Below are 13,826 nucleotides of genomic sequence, written 5' to 3'. Positions count from 1 at the left end.
CACAAACAGAGTATGTAGGCTGTATAGTTAGTTTGGGTCAGTTTCTTGTCTTGTGTTAGTCCTCCACTGATGTTCGTGGGTCATGTATTTGTGTGTTTCGCCTATGGGAAAGTAAGTGTATTGTTATTAATTAATTCATACAGTCTCTTATGACAAGTTACAGTAGCTATTTGGCATATGATAGAGAATTTTGATTTTATAAATTTTATTGTATTTTTGTATTTTTCTATTGATAGAATTTTGGCTGGTTTCACAGATATCTGTCCTTTTGATTATCATAAAAATCATAATGTAGGGACTTTTTGTTTTAAATAGCCATATTTTTCTTATATGATTCATTAAACATCAAAGGTTTATAATATTTTTAATCTTCACTTTTGAGTGTTACTTACTTTTCAACAGAATTATAAATTATATACAATATACAATTTATATTTATTTTCCTTTAACATGTGATATTAAATCTCAAATAAAGACTTTGATATTCTGTTCAGTAACTACATTGTCATTTTAGTTTATCAAATGATAAAATTTAGCCATTTTCAATGATTAAAAACAAAATATACTTTCTGAGTCTTTTATTGAACTTGTTTTAAGTTCTTTTTTAAATAAACATTTTAAAATGTATTATTTCCATTCTTTTTTTTTTTTTTTGAGACAGAGTCTCACTCTGTTGCCCAGGCTAGAGTGCAATGGCATGCTCTTGGCTCACCGAAACCTCTTCCTCCTGGGCTCAAGCAGTTCTCCTGCCTCAGCCTCCCAAGTAGCTGGGACTACAGGTGTGCACCACCCCACCCAGCTAATTTTTTGTATTTTTAAGTAGATACAGGGTTTCACCATGTTGGTCAGGCTGGTCTCAAACCCCTGACCTTTTGATCCTCCTGCCTCAGCCTCCCAAAGTGCTGGGATTACAGGCATGAGCCACCGCATCCCACATTTCCATTCTTTACATTTATTTCAGTAAAATTACCCTTTCCTTAGGGAAAAAAGCATACCGCTGTACATGAATGTAGTTTGAGTAGTCACAACGCTAATGATTTCTCTTATCCTCATTTTCTCACCACACCCTTCCATTATTGGTTCTAAGCAGTTATAATATTGCTCTTACTGAAGAGTAATTTTAGGACTAGTAGTTTATAAAACAGTGTTGTTTTCAGGACAGTAATGATTGAATTTCTTCTATTTATCAGATGTAGTCAGAATTACGCTATAGATCAAGTATGTTTCCTGAAAAGTGGTCACATAGACCAAGTTGGCTGGGGAAAGTTGTGGCTTAATATGGAAAGTTGTATGCCATTCCTATGGCAGAAATGTTCTTGTGATGTTTTTCCCATAGGTGTTTCAGAAGGTCAACATTTAATCTTGATGAATTATTGTAACTTTTAAAAATTAAGCAAACTAAGATCTTAATAAAATATGTACTACGCTGAATACATTTTGGAAATGCAGCATTAGCCCATCCTAATGCATTTTAACAATAGAAAAGGGAGAAAAAGACATCAATCAGCCTGGTCATTTATGAAATTCAGGCAACATACTTCAAACCTATATACAATGTGAACTGGTATTTTATGGTTTGTAATTATTAGAATACTATTTACCAACTAGGATCTTACGTAGCACTGTTCCTAACTGCATAATCCATTTCTTGAAAATGAAGGATTTTTTTTTTCTCCTCTCATAACTCTACTAATCAGGTTTGTTTTATGAAGCATTTACTTTTTATAAGGTCTGTGGAGTCAAGGTATTTGCTTTGAATGCTTGGTATGATTGTTGTTGCATGCTAGCTTGCTTTCTGTGTAAGTTGATGATGGTAGAATTGTCATAATAAGCTAACCATAATTCTTTCTTCCTTTTTCTCCTTGCCTACTGTGCTTGCTTTTCCCTTGTATGTATTTTGCTTCTTTTTTTTAATAGACTTAGTATTACAAGTTTGAGATATATAATATAGAAAACTTAATAAGAGTTTTAAAATATATATGTAAACATAACTAAGTAAATATACTAATTATTAGTGGGCATGAAAGGTAATACCTTATGATACTCTTCAAAATCTCTACTGGTAATTGGGGGAGATTTATATATTCCTAAAAAGGAGGCTTTTTTAATGGTTAAAATTGATTTATCTAGAAATAGAAAATAATGGAAAAACTGTTGAAACATATACTGGGATGCATAATTATTTATTTTTTCGTAGTAAATATCTTTGAAAAACATGTAACCACGTCAGAATTAAATTTGATCTAAACTCCAAAATTAAGATGTGATTTTTATAAATGTATTTCTGTTGTTATGCTTATCTAATGTTAGCCAGTTTAAAAATTCAGTTCATGTAAGATAAATGGGGATGATGTACCTATGCATGCATTTATGTCTATAGCATACATATACGAAATAAAACTTGCTAAGAATGCTGAGTGACTTTGGAAAGGCAAGAGTATGTATACCTTGCATTAGTGAAGAATTTCATCATTTATTCAGGTACACTAAGTGAAGCAACATGCCAGCATTTTTGTATTGCCTCCTTAATCTCCTAAAAATGATTGATCCATGTTCTTTTATGTAACTTTAGAATCTTTCTCTTGCTAGGTTTTCCTGTTGTGTGTTTCTCTTTATCCAAAGTAGTACAGCTCTTATTCTTCCTATATTTAGCATCTGTTACGAATTCGGTCTTAGACTAATAGTCAATTTATTTTAATCTTTCTTCTTTTCTCCTTGCACCTTTTTTATTTTTCTTCCAATGCTTAAAATAGAAGTGGAGCAAAAAGGTAAATAACGTATACAGTCTGAACCCCAGCTCCCTGTTATGTGCCTTATGGATGTTAACCTCCTCCCCTCTCCCCACAACACTCCTGTATTAAAATAATCAGCAGGACCTCATAAATGCCACCTCATAAGGAAGTCAACTGTTTACAATGAAATTGTATGACTACTAAATCTGGTGATGGGGTAAAAATTCTGAAGTCGGCGAGGGGGAGCTGCCCTTTCTCATTTCTTTTTTACCCTTTATCTCTTTTTCTGACACCCTTGGATATTTTCTTATAATTAAAGTGTCATCTTGCCTCGCTTCCAGAACCCTCTCCATAGCATGCCATGGTTACAGGGTCTCCTGATTGTTTCATCACTTCTTTTCTTGTATTTACTTTTCTTTGCTCCTAATTGCATTTTCCGAATATTTATGTTCCTCAAGTTGAAGCACCTTTGTTTTCAGTCTAACTTATGTACAAGTTCTAAATAAGCCTTCACACTGGGTTTTCTATTTTATTTGCCTTATTTCATGTTCTTGCTTTTGGGGGCCTGTTGGTGGGGTAGGGGGTTGAAGGGTATAATGTTTGGAATAAAATAAAATACACACTGTTGCATACAGCTCAAACTTTTAAAACATAGGTTGACAAATTATAAGATGAAAACACAGCCAAAATTTAAATTGTCAGACCAATTATGAATGATCTTAAACTTAGGCTTTTATTAGTGAAAATAAACTCCAGTTACTTTGTACCCTGGTACACTGATTTTGCTAACTTTTTAGAAAAGAAGGGTAGTGTTTGTATTAAGTATAAATTTTGGTAAAATTGAATGCTAATAATATGAATTTTTCCCTTTTGCTTTGCGATCACTGAAATGTGTTCACCTTTGTAATTTTTTAACTTGACTTAATTTTTGTCTTTTCTCTGTAACTGTTAGTTTTTGTGTGCCCTGGGACCTTGAAAGCAATTGTGGACTCACCATGTATATATGAAGCTGAACAAAAGGCAGGTGCTTGGTGCAAGGACCCTCTTCAGGCTGCAGATAAAATTTATTTCATGCCCTGGACTCCCTATCGTACTGATACTTTAATAGAATATGCTTCTTTAGAAGATTTTCAAAATAGTCGCCAAACAACAACATATAAACTTCCAAATCGAGTAGATGGTACTGGATTTGTGGTATATGATGGTGCTGTCTTCTTTAACAAAGAAAGAACGAGGAATATTGTGAAATTTGACTTGAGGACTAGAATTAAGAGTGGCGAGGCCATAATTAACTATGCCAACTACCATGATACCTCACCATACAGATGGGGAGGAAAGACTGATATCGACCTAGCAGTTGATGAAAATGGTTTATGGGTCATTTATGCCACTGAACAGAACAACGGAATGATAGTTATTAGCCAGCTGAATCCATACACTCTTCGATTTGAAGCAACGTGGGAGACTGTATATGACAAACGTGCTGCATCAAATGCGTTTATGATTTGCGGAGTCCTCTATGTGGTTAGGTCAGTTTATCAAGACAATGAAAGTGAAACAGGCAAGAATGCAATTGATTACATTTATAATACCCGATTAAACCGAGGAGAATATGTGGATGTTCCCTTCCCCAACCAGTATCAGTATATTGCTGCAGTGGATTACAATCCAAGAGATAACCAACTTTATGTATGGAATAATAACTTCATTTTACGGTATTCTCTGGAGTTTGGTCCACCAGATCCTGCCCAAGGTAAGAATGTTTATTTGCTAATACTTAGATCATTTTTTAAATAGCACTTTTTAAAAGACTTAATTTTTTTTTCCTATTTTCTTCCTCTTTTCTTGTTAAACCACAAAGGACAATGTCATGGTATATTTTTGCCTTATCATGGTTCTTTTTCTGAATTTCTTCATTTTAATGTTGGCTTCAAGAAATTGTGGCATTATTGGTCAGTTTAGTTTTTCATTGCTAAAAATAAAATACCAGCCAGAAACCTGTTAGTAATTTTGTTGTTGTTGTTTGTTTTCCCTTACTTGACTTCTGAATTGATTACAATCTATGTGCAGACCTTTTAACGTCTTGGCGCCAGTGGTTAAAGGAAACGTATGTTAGGAAGTCCCAGGAGAATGGCTAGGCTTGATGTACAATGCCAGGTATATGCGTTCTGAGGTTTTGGTGTCTGTCCTCTGAGTAGGAGAGGAGGGAGCCATCCAATATTTTTCTAGATTATCATGTAAAATTACATGTTTTTATTTTGTAAAAGTTAGTGACAGTTTTAAGTCAATATTTCTGTGACTTTAACAGTCACTTGGACTAAGCTCTAAATGATTCTCAGTGATGACTTCTGATAACAGATATGCTAGCATTGTGTGATTTGTGTTCTCTTTATGGAGGATCATTAGTTTAGAAACTAAGGCTTTTTGGAAATATACTTTGGTTTATTAAGTGAATTCAATTTTGTGGGAAATAATATTTTATGATGAATGAATACTTCATTAAAACAAGATTATCTCATACTCATGATGAAAGAATAACTTGGGCTGGGCACAGTGGCCCATGCCTGTAATCCGAGCACTTTGGGAGGCCAAGACAGGCAGATCACAACTCAGGAGTTCGAGACCAGCCTCACTAACATGGTGAAATGCCATCTCTACTAAAAATATAAAAAGTAGCTAGGTGTGGTGGTGCGTACCTCTAATCCCAGCTACTCAGGAGGCAGAAGCAGGATAATTATTTGAACTCAGGAGGCGGAGGTTGCAGTGATCTGAGATCGCACCACTGCAGCCAGCCTGGGCGACAGAGCGAGACTCTGGAAAGAAAGAAAGAGAGAAAGATGGAGGGAGGGAGGGAGGGAAGGAGGGAAGGAAAGAAATGATTAAGTTAGTTAACGTGTTATAGAGTTTACACTGTTTATAAGTCTTCTATTTGAACAATGCTTGTGTGTTTAAGATCTAAATTAATATCCTAATTTACTGAGTTAATTTTCAAATTATTGCAGTATTTCAGAATTTTAGGAACTAGAAAGTTATTTGGAGTGATTAATATGTTCAATATGTTGGGGCAGATTAATGTATTTTTTCTTCTGTTAAAGCAGTGCAGGTACACACACTTAAATATGTTCACAACAAACACATGCCCGTACATACTTTAAGATATGCTGTTAACCAGTTTTAAATATTGTCATATAGTCAGGACCTCAAAAGCAGAAGTTACAGCTTTTTGTCATTGAATTTCTAATTGGAATCATTGTAGAATACCAAAATATGTGAGTTTTGTTAATAACTAATAATAACAATAATGATTCATTGACTTAGTGTGCAGCTCTCTTTTCCCTACATCAGGTTATGTTTATATTTTTTGGCTTATAGTTGTAGCAGTAATGTTCATTGTTAAATTTGTAACAATGAAATCTTTTTTGGGGGCATATAGTTTTATGCCCTACTGTATCTCCCTGCTCTATTGACAGTATCTTGGAATCATTTATTTAAAAATGTATATATATTTTTGTTCATGAGACCAGCAGTTTGGTTTATTTCATCTATTTCAATTGTTTTTCCAAAAGCTGCTACTGCAGTACTGCTGCTTTATCCTATAAGTTTGTCAAAAGGCTAACTTAAGACATTGACAAGCTTGTATTGACATTGGCTAAAATTTTATTGATCTTTATGTTAACCTTTTTGTAACCTGTATTAGTCTGACAGTTGTTAGATTTGCCTTGGGTAGCGGTAAATTTTTTTGTCATCCTCAGAAAAAATATTGTTGAAAAATTGCAAATGCATAATCAGGCAACAACCTGAAGAATTGTGAATAAAATTGAGTATAACTCTGTTCAACAAATGAAAACATTACCCATCTACTTGCCACAAAGTACTTCAGTGAATACGAAGATAGTAATGTCATCGTACACATGTGTCATATATTCTAGTAAATAATTCGATCCATTTCAGAAGAAAAGTCTTTGATAGTTTAGATGCTTTTGGAAAGAGCAGTTAACAGCCTTGAAAATGAAAAGCTTCGGCATGTGTAGCAGTTATATATTCCTACAACTATGTTTTGTCATCTAAAATAGCCATTCGTAAATATTCCAGGAACATGAAAATTCATATTGACCAAGCCTTGTTCAGCCCTTAGTGATAAAAAGTATTATTTGACCTAAATTTCTCTCACTGCTGTTTGACCCATATTCATTCTCTTTCTCTCCTTGTAATTTATATTATGCTTTTAGATACTCCCATCTCTCTCATCCAAGATGTGTGCTACCTATCTGGATGTACGTGGGGCCTTGCAGAACTATTCTGGCCCACAAATTTAGGTCAAACCAGTAAGCCACTGTCAGCTTTCCAGAAACAAGATCCAGGAAACTGATAAGACAGTACAATCAGAGAAATGAGTTCTTTGCCTGACGTAAAGCAGTGATTGACTTATTTTGCTGAAATTCATAGTTCAAGTCTTACGTGCTGGATTTGCTATCATGCATATGGCCAAGGCATAAATTGTGCTGTAAAATTATACATTTGGTTTTTTTTTTCATTATCCATATTATTTTTCATTGTGGACTGATTAATAGTACATTAGCTTCAATACTTTTTCCCATTTATAAATCCAAGGCTTTTCATTCCTAAAAGCACATGCATAATATTTTTGTGCCCTGATCTTTTTTTGGTGAATTTTGAGCTTTATGTGATCCCTGCGTAGTTCATTTGCTCCACTCCCCTAAACGAGGTCTGGTTTTCCTCTTTCACCTTCTCCCTCTCTGGAATGGCCTTAGGAAAAATCCTTTCCAGTCCTGTTTTAACTCTTTTCCAATTCTTAATCTGGATTGCTTTAGATTTACTTAACCTGTCTACACATTTGATATCCCAGATGTTATAAAGAAAATTATGCGTTTTTACTCGGGTTTTGGCAGTTCCTCAACATTTGTCTCAGACTAATTAATTAGGTGGTACACTTCTGTAATACCAAGAAAAATTTTTTAGCAAGAGAGCCAGATTTGTTTATATATAGCATAGAATACATACTTTTCGAGATACCTTTTCACTGGTAAAGAATGCTCTATAAAAGATGATCAGTGCTTTTAGACAGTGAACAGGGGCAAGTTTAATAGGTGCTCATTTTTGCTTTACCAAGCTACAGACTCTCTAGAGTTCATTTCATGAACAGTGGGTGAGAGTGAGTTCTTGGACCTCAGTGAGGGGAATATTATCCTTAGCATAAATGGCTATTGTCTTCAAACCCTTTCATGGAGGAAAACCCTGGTAATAAATAGCAAGTTCTTAGTACTGTACATCATAAGAGTAAACGGAACCATTCTGTATGTGTTAGCTGAAATCTTCATGGGTACCTATTAAGTATGTTTATTAGCATCATTTCTTAGGTGTTTGTACTCAACTGATAACTGGTAGACAGAATCCTAAATCAGCCAATCTGAATGCATTGTATGGCATCAGGATAAATAGAGCTCTATAAAAAAGGGTTTGGATTAGAGTTATAATTCTATTGTGAGTTGTGTTTTCTGTTATTTATAGGATATTCATGAGTTTTCAACCTTTTGCCATGTTTCATTATGGAACTTCTCATTGTGATTGTAGTCTTGTATTTTCTTTCCAAATTTTTATTATTTTAGTGATTTACACAGAAACATCATGTCAGTTAAATGTTCCTGGCAAACTGCAAGGTTCCTTGTTGGATGCCATATTTTTCTAGACTCTATAATAATCTTTAGGAGCATTTAAGAGTATGGGAAAGTGACCTTAAATTACTTAACTTAATGGTTCAGTTTCCTTATCTGTAAAAGGAAGATAATTATAGTGCCCACTTCAAGGAGTTGTGGTAAGGATTAAATAAGATGATCTGATGATCCACGAATGGTGATTGGCATAGCATCTGGCACATAGATGCTAAATCAAAATAAGTTTTTATCATTAACAGATGCCCTGTTGGGGCCATTTCCACCTGTTGAAATAAATAATAATTTTTAGAAATATATCTTGACTTCTTGTTTTCACCTGAGAAAAAGTTGCTTTTCTTTTGGTGTTACAAAACTTAAACGTTCCAAAATCCCAAAAATTATATTTGTCCCTCTAAAAGGTTTAGTTTTGTCCCTCAAGCTTTATGATCATGCTTATTTTCATGATATCCCAATATTTCACTGATTTACCTGTGAAGAATAAGTTGATTCCCTTTAAACTATTTTGGTGATCAAAAGGTGAAAAAGATATAAAAAATAAATCATAAAAAAAAAACAATGGAAACTTGGCTGTAGAATATTGCATGAAATTTCGCACATTTAACTGAGGTTCTTTTATTGTCTACCTTGACTCGGTTATTATGAATCTTGACTAATGCTTAACTAACATCACTAATTGTAGTATTAATACATATTTCAGTGATTAAATATGTACTAATTAGTATGGTGTCAAGGGATATATCAGATAGTGTAGCACTGAACCCTTTTGCTCTGCCCTCTTCTCTTTTTTGTTCTGATTCCCAACTCCCCTTTAAGACTTGATTCAGCAGCAGTCATTTGACACTTCTGCAAAAGATTGTGATGCTTTTGACAAATGTTAATTGAGAAAGCACTGAAAGCCTGACTGCATTGTAATCAAAAGAAAATTACAGAGGTTTAACAAGATGTCAAGCAAGTGCTTTACAGAAAAGATAGACAGGTTTGAATAGGTTTCTGCAGCAGCTGGCTAGGCATGATGTTTGACTGATGTACATAGGCATCTCTCATATGGTCAATAAATTATGCCCTGGAAATAAAACACATGCTTTAGAAGTTTCTCTTGAGATGGGGGGGGGAGGCGTAAAATATGTGTGGTGTGTACTTATTGATAACAAGAAGTGTGTAACTACCAAAGAACTAGAAACATGTCACACTACTTTTTTGTAGTATACTCTCAATAGTGTCAGAATTATATAAACAAAGATTGATAGACCAGAGCTTAAAATAGTAAACATATTAGTGATAATATAGACTTGTTTTCTAATAAATTCTAGTTTTCTAGCTTATTCCCATGTATAAAGTGTAAAGTAAGTTGATATTTTTATAAAACGATTTGAAAAAAACAGCTATTTTTCATTTGCTATACTCCAGCAATTTAAATTTAAGGCATCATATATGTAAGATTTTAAGAGCCAATACTCTGTAAATGTTGATACAACTTTCGTGTGATTTCCTCTAACAGTTTTTAAGTGGTAGTGTTAAATTTTTACTGACTGATTTGTGTTGTTTTTTAAATTAATTCAATGGTAATTAATGGAGGAAACATTGAGTTCCATTATTTCTTAAACCTACTGGATTTAACAGTTTGATAGTAACAGTGGAAGGCAAAAAGAACCTTTAAAAATAATGAAAACATTTCTGCTTTTAAATGTGTAACGACAGTTCCTTTATATTCTCTGTTAAGGGTCACTAAGATACAAAGGGTTGGTTTTGATTAGGCATGATTTGATCTAATGCTTTATCTTAGTAAGAGATTCCACGTCTGACTGGAACTAGCTGTTTCTTTGAACCTACCTGTCCCAAAGTAACAATGCCGAAGCCTGAGATGTTTCCTTACTAAGTCAGCATAAGCATGCCAAGCTTATCTTCTGTTTGGATCTAATCAGGCATGCTTATCATGCTCAGGCAAGAACGGATGCTGGGTGGAAGGATGTCACAGTATTTTCTAGAATATGTAAAGTGGGTGACTTTAAATTTTTTTGTCATTCTAATTATATATACTCGTCACAGTTTTGTTAATGCTTTGAATTTGATTGCTTATAGAAGGTGAGTTTATATAATAGAATTTTTCTAAATTAAACTTTCCTGCATTTTCTGTTAAACAGTATGTGATGAAATTACACTTAAACCATACTATCACATATTTCATTGAGAAGTAAACCTAAGAGTCCTACAGCAAAAGCTATAGTAAAGCCTAAACGACCTACCTTCTCTTAGCTATTAGTATGGATAAATTGGAACACATGAAAAGATTTATTCTTCCTCACTCTCGAATGATACTGTCAGTAATTCTTATTTGCTTGGTTTGGGGGCAGACGGATGGGTAGAGTTTTGTGCGTGTGTGTGTGTGCATGCCTGTATGTGCGTGTAAGTGTGTGTTTGAGATTAATATACTCGTCTTTTTTCCATAGTGCCTACCACAGCTGTGACAATAACTTCTTCAGCTGAGCTGTTCAAAACCACAGTATCAACCACAAGCACTACTTCACAGAAAGGCCCCATGAGCACAACTGTAGCTGGATCACAGGAAGGAAGCAAAGGGACAAAACCACCTCCAGCAGTTTCTACAACCAAAATTCCACCTGTAACAAATATTTTTCCCCTGCCAGAGAGATTCTGTGAAGCGTTAGACTCCAGGGGGATAAAGTGGCCTCAGACACAAAGGGGAATGATGGTTGAACGACCATGCCCCAAGGGAACAAGAGGTATTTTCTATAAAATACCATGCATACATTTTTCAATTTAGTAGTAGGTTCTGAATTACACTGATTTTATTCAAAGAAAAAGATGTTTACAGTAGCTAACTTTATTTTTATACTTTGGTAATATAACATCTATGGACAAAGTTTTTTGAACTGTAAATGTCATTTAAGATCAGGCACTATAAACTACCTCTTCCTTTCAGAGACCTAGATCGAGCCTGAGATTTTTGCCCCAGGACTCTAGTGAGTCTTCCTCACAGCTGCCTTTCTCATTATAAGCATCACTTTGGATGGGTCCCAAGAAAATCAAGGGCTTTTTGTTTGTTTGCTGTAAATATATGGTATTTCTATGCTGACTTCATATTTACCATTTATAATCTGCATTATACCTTTTTGTCAGTTATTGGCAAATACTTGCATTAGAGTTTATTCAAAATTTAACATGCAGAGCAGGATCATCATAGCTGATTTCCCGAATGTGTACAGAAAAATGGTTTCAATTTCACTATTGTTTTCTACATCTGTTGCAGGAACTGCTTCATATCTCTGCATGGTTTCCACTGGAACATGGAACCCTAAGGGCCCCGATCTTAGCAATTGTACTTCACACTGGGTGAATCAGCTGGCTCAGAAGGTTGGTTGGAACCTTTTAATATGACACATTGGTGATTTAGTGCTTTAACTTCTAACATAAATAATTTAGCTTTGTGTGTTAAAACCAGCTTTATTGCTCTTTGTTTAGTATAAAAGCAAAACAAAAATCATGCATAGTTTTGTCTGTAAACTATTTGTTGAAAGTTACATATGTTCGGGGGTATGCTGTTCTCTATGTTAAGCTTTTTAGTGAATACATCCTTGTTAATTTCATTCATATTTAGTTCTCTTTCTTTTGATGTTCATAAGACAAACTGCATTGGGCTATTAAATCAAATATCATTAAGTTTACAACTGAATCCTCAGAATGCAAGCAGATGTTTGTACCACACATGATTATGGTAGAATGAGTAAACTACTTTAATATTATAGTGTAATGCAGTGCCATTTTATTTTCGCCTCCATCTACCTTTTTGACGAATAAACATTAGATAATAACCCTCAGTATCATGCTGATTACATACTGATTTAAATTCTGGATCATTGGAATAAATAAGACTTTAAAATAACAATTTTAAATGGTTGCACTAAAATTAGAGAACTGGCTGAAAATTTTTAGAAAGGATTTTTTGTTTGTTTGTTTCTTTTAAATGTCTGATTCCGAATTTTGTGTGTCTGTTAATCTAAGAGCCTAGAGTCTTCTAAAATGAAGAGAAAGTTATCGGTCTCAGTTAGTTGAACAATTTGACATTTGCAAATAATTTTTTCATTACAATAAAGATACTCAGAACTGGAAGCTGTAAACAGAACAGAAAATTTAACTGAGATAATACAAATTGTCATTTCAGATCAGAAGTGGAGAAAATGCTGCTAGTCTTGCCAATGAACTGGCTAAACATACCAAAGGGCCGGTGTTTGCTGGGGATGTAAGTTCTTCAGTGAGATTGATGGAGCAGTTGGTGGACATTCTTGATGCACAGCTGCAGGAACTGAAACCTAGTGAAAAAGATTCAGCTGGACGGAGTTATAACAAGGTAGGGAGAACTCTTGTTATTTTTGAATTAAACATTTGGTACGACAGCTCTTATAGCAGTTGAGAGCCAAATCTCTGGCTCCCAGACATATACCTAGAAGAAAAATTTCTAATTTGATTCATTTTCCAAGGAAGAATTACAGTTGAGAAAGGAGCAGTGTGCCCTGCCCTCCCAAAAAAGTGTAAATGATGTTAATTACCTGAGAGAGATCTTGGTGGCAAAATTTATCCATCTGATTGTGGTCAGTACTGTCACTTTATAATGCATTATCTGCACTTGGAGAGATTATATGTTATACAGTTGATATACTTTGTATGCTAATATATGGAACTCTTACAGTTGCAGCAAAATTGTGATGCATATAGGACTATTAGCCCGCAGCTTTCTGAAGAAGGACAAGTTGCCCTCTCCAGGAATATATTGTATCAGTGCCATTAATTTTTCCTGCTTTGACAAAAGTTTGATTGCTACTTTTCACCGCACTATAAGTGTTTACATTAGTTCATAGGAAACCAAAATCTGTGCCTAATGTGGTTCTACCTGGTTAAAAAAATTGACTTTTTTTTCCTGCAGTATATATTTTGTCTCTTTTTGTTCAACATATTTTGGATTAGTATGCTTATAAAATATAATTTAAAAAACTGTAAATAAGCAGTTTTTGGTAGTCAGTGCAGACTGAGACTCCAGAGGACTACTCCATATAAACTTTAGGCTGTGGAACACCAGCTTAACTTTTGAGGATTTCTTCTTTCCTCATTTTCAGCAGATAAAAATCTAACCTCTGATTTTCTTTTCTTTTACTTAAAAGCTCCAAAAACGAGAGAAGACATGCAGGGCTTACCTTAAGGTATCTCTCCTGTGCTGTCACCCTGCTTTCTCCCTTCTTCAGCTACCTGCCACGCTTTATCATCTTGCTGCATGATCCAATGTATTTCAGTCTTTGATAATTATATAATGTGCCCCATATCAGCTGTACAAATGTTGGCTTTTCACAGGTATATTACTCTCAGAATAAGCAAATAATTTATTTTTGAT

At 34.4% G+C, this 13,826-nt stretch overlaps 1 protein-coding gene across 50 annotated transcripts in view; it reads left to right on the top strand.

The window, feature by feature from the left end:
* Positions 1–13,826, top strand: part of ADGRL2 (adhesion G protein-coupled receptor L2) — a 416,407-nt gene that overhangs the window by 363,449 nt on the left and 39,132 nt on the right. For 23 of the 50 annotated variants that reach the window (XM_032296453.1, XM_032296455.1, XM_032296458.1 and 20 more), the window contains 6 exons: positions 2,754–2,768; positions 3,685–4,485; positions 10,873–11,166; positions 11,694–11,797; positions 12,606–12,791; positions 13,600–13,638. In XM_032296453.1, the coding sequence (XP_032152344.1) occupies positions 2,754–2,768; positions 3,685–4,485; positions 10,873–11,166; positions 11,694–11,797; positions 12,606–12,791; positions 13,600–13,638 (1,439 nt within the window). The remainder of the gene's footprint in view (positions 1–2,753; positions 2,769–3,684; positions 4,486–10,872; positions 11,167–11,693; positions 11,798–12,605; positions 12,792–13,599; positions 13,639–13,826) is intronic. The other 27 variants (XM_032296460.1, XM_032296463.1, XM_032296471.1 and 24 more) reach the window with 5 other exon arrangements.

This window comes from Sapajus apella, unplaced genomic scaffold, assembly GCF_009761245.1.
Source record: "Sapajus apella isolate SASKATOON/1434 unplaced genomic scaffold, GSC_monkey_1.0 scaffold36, whole genome shotgun sequence".
Classification (NCBI taxonomy): Eukaryota; Metazoa; Chordata; class Mammalia; order Primates; family Cebidae; genus Sapajus; species Sapajus apella.
The sequence above is the reverse complement of the archived record's forward strand: the minus strand, read 5'-3'. Positions and strand labels throughout refer to the sequence as shown.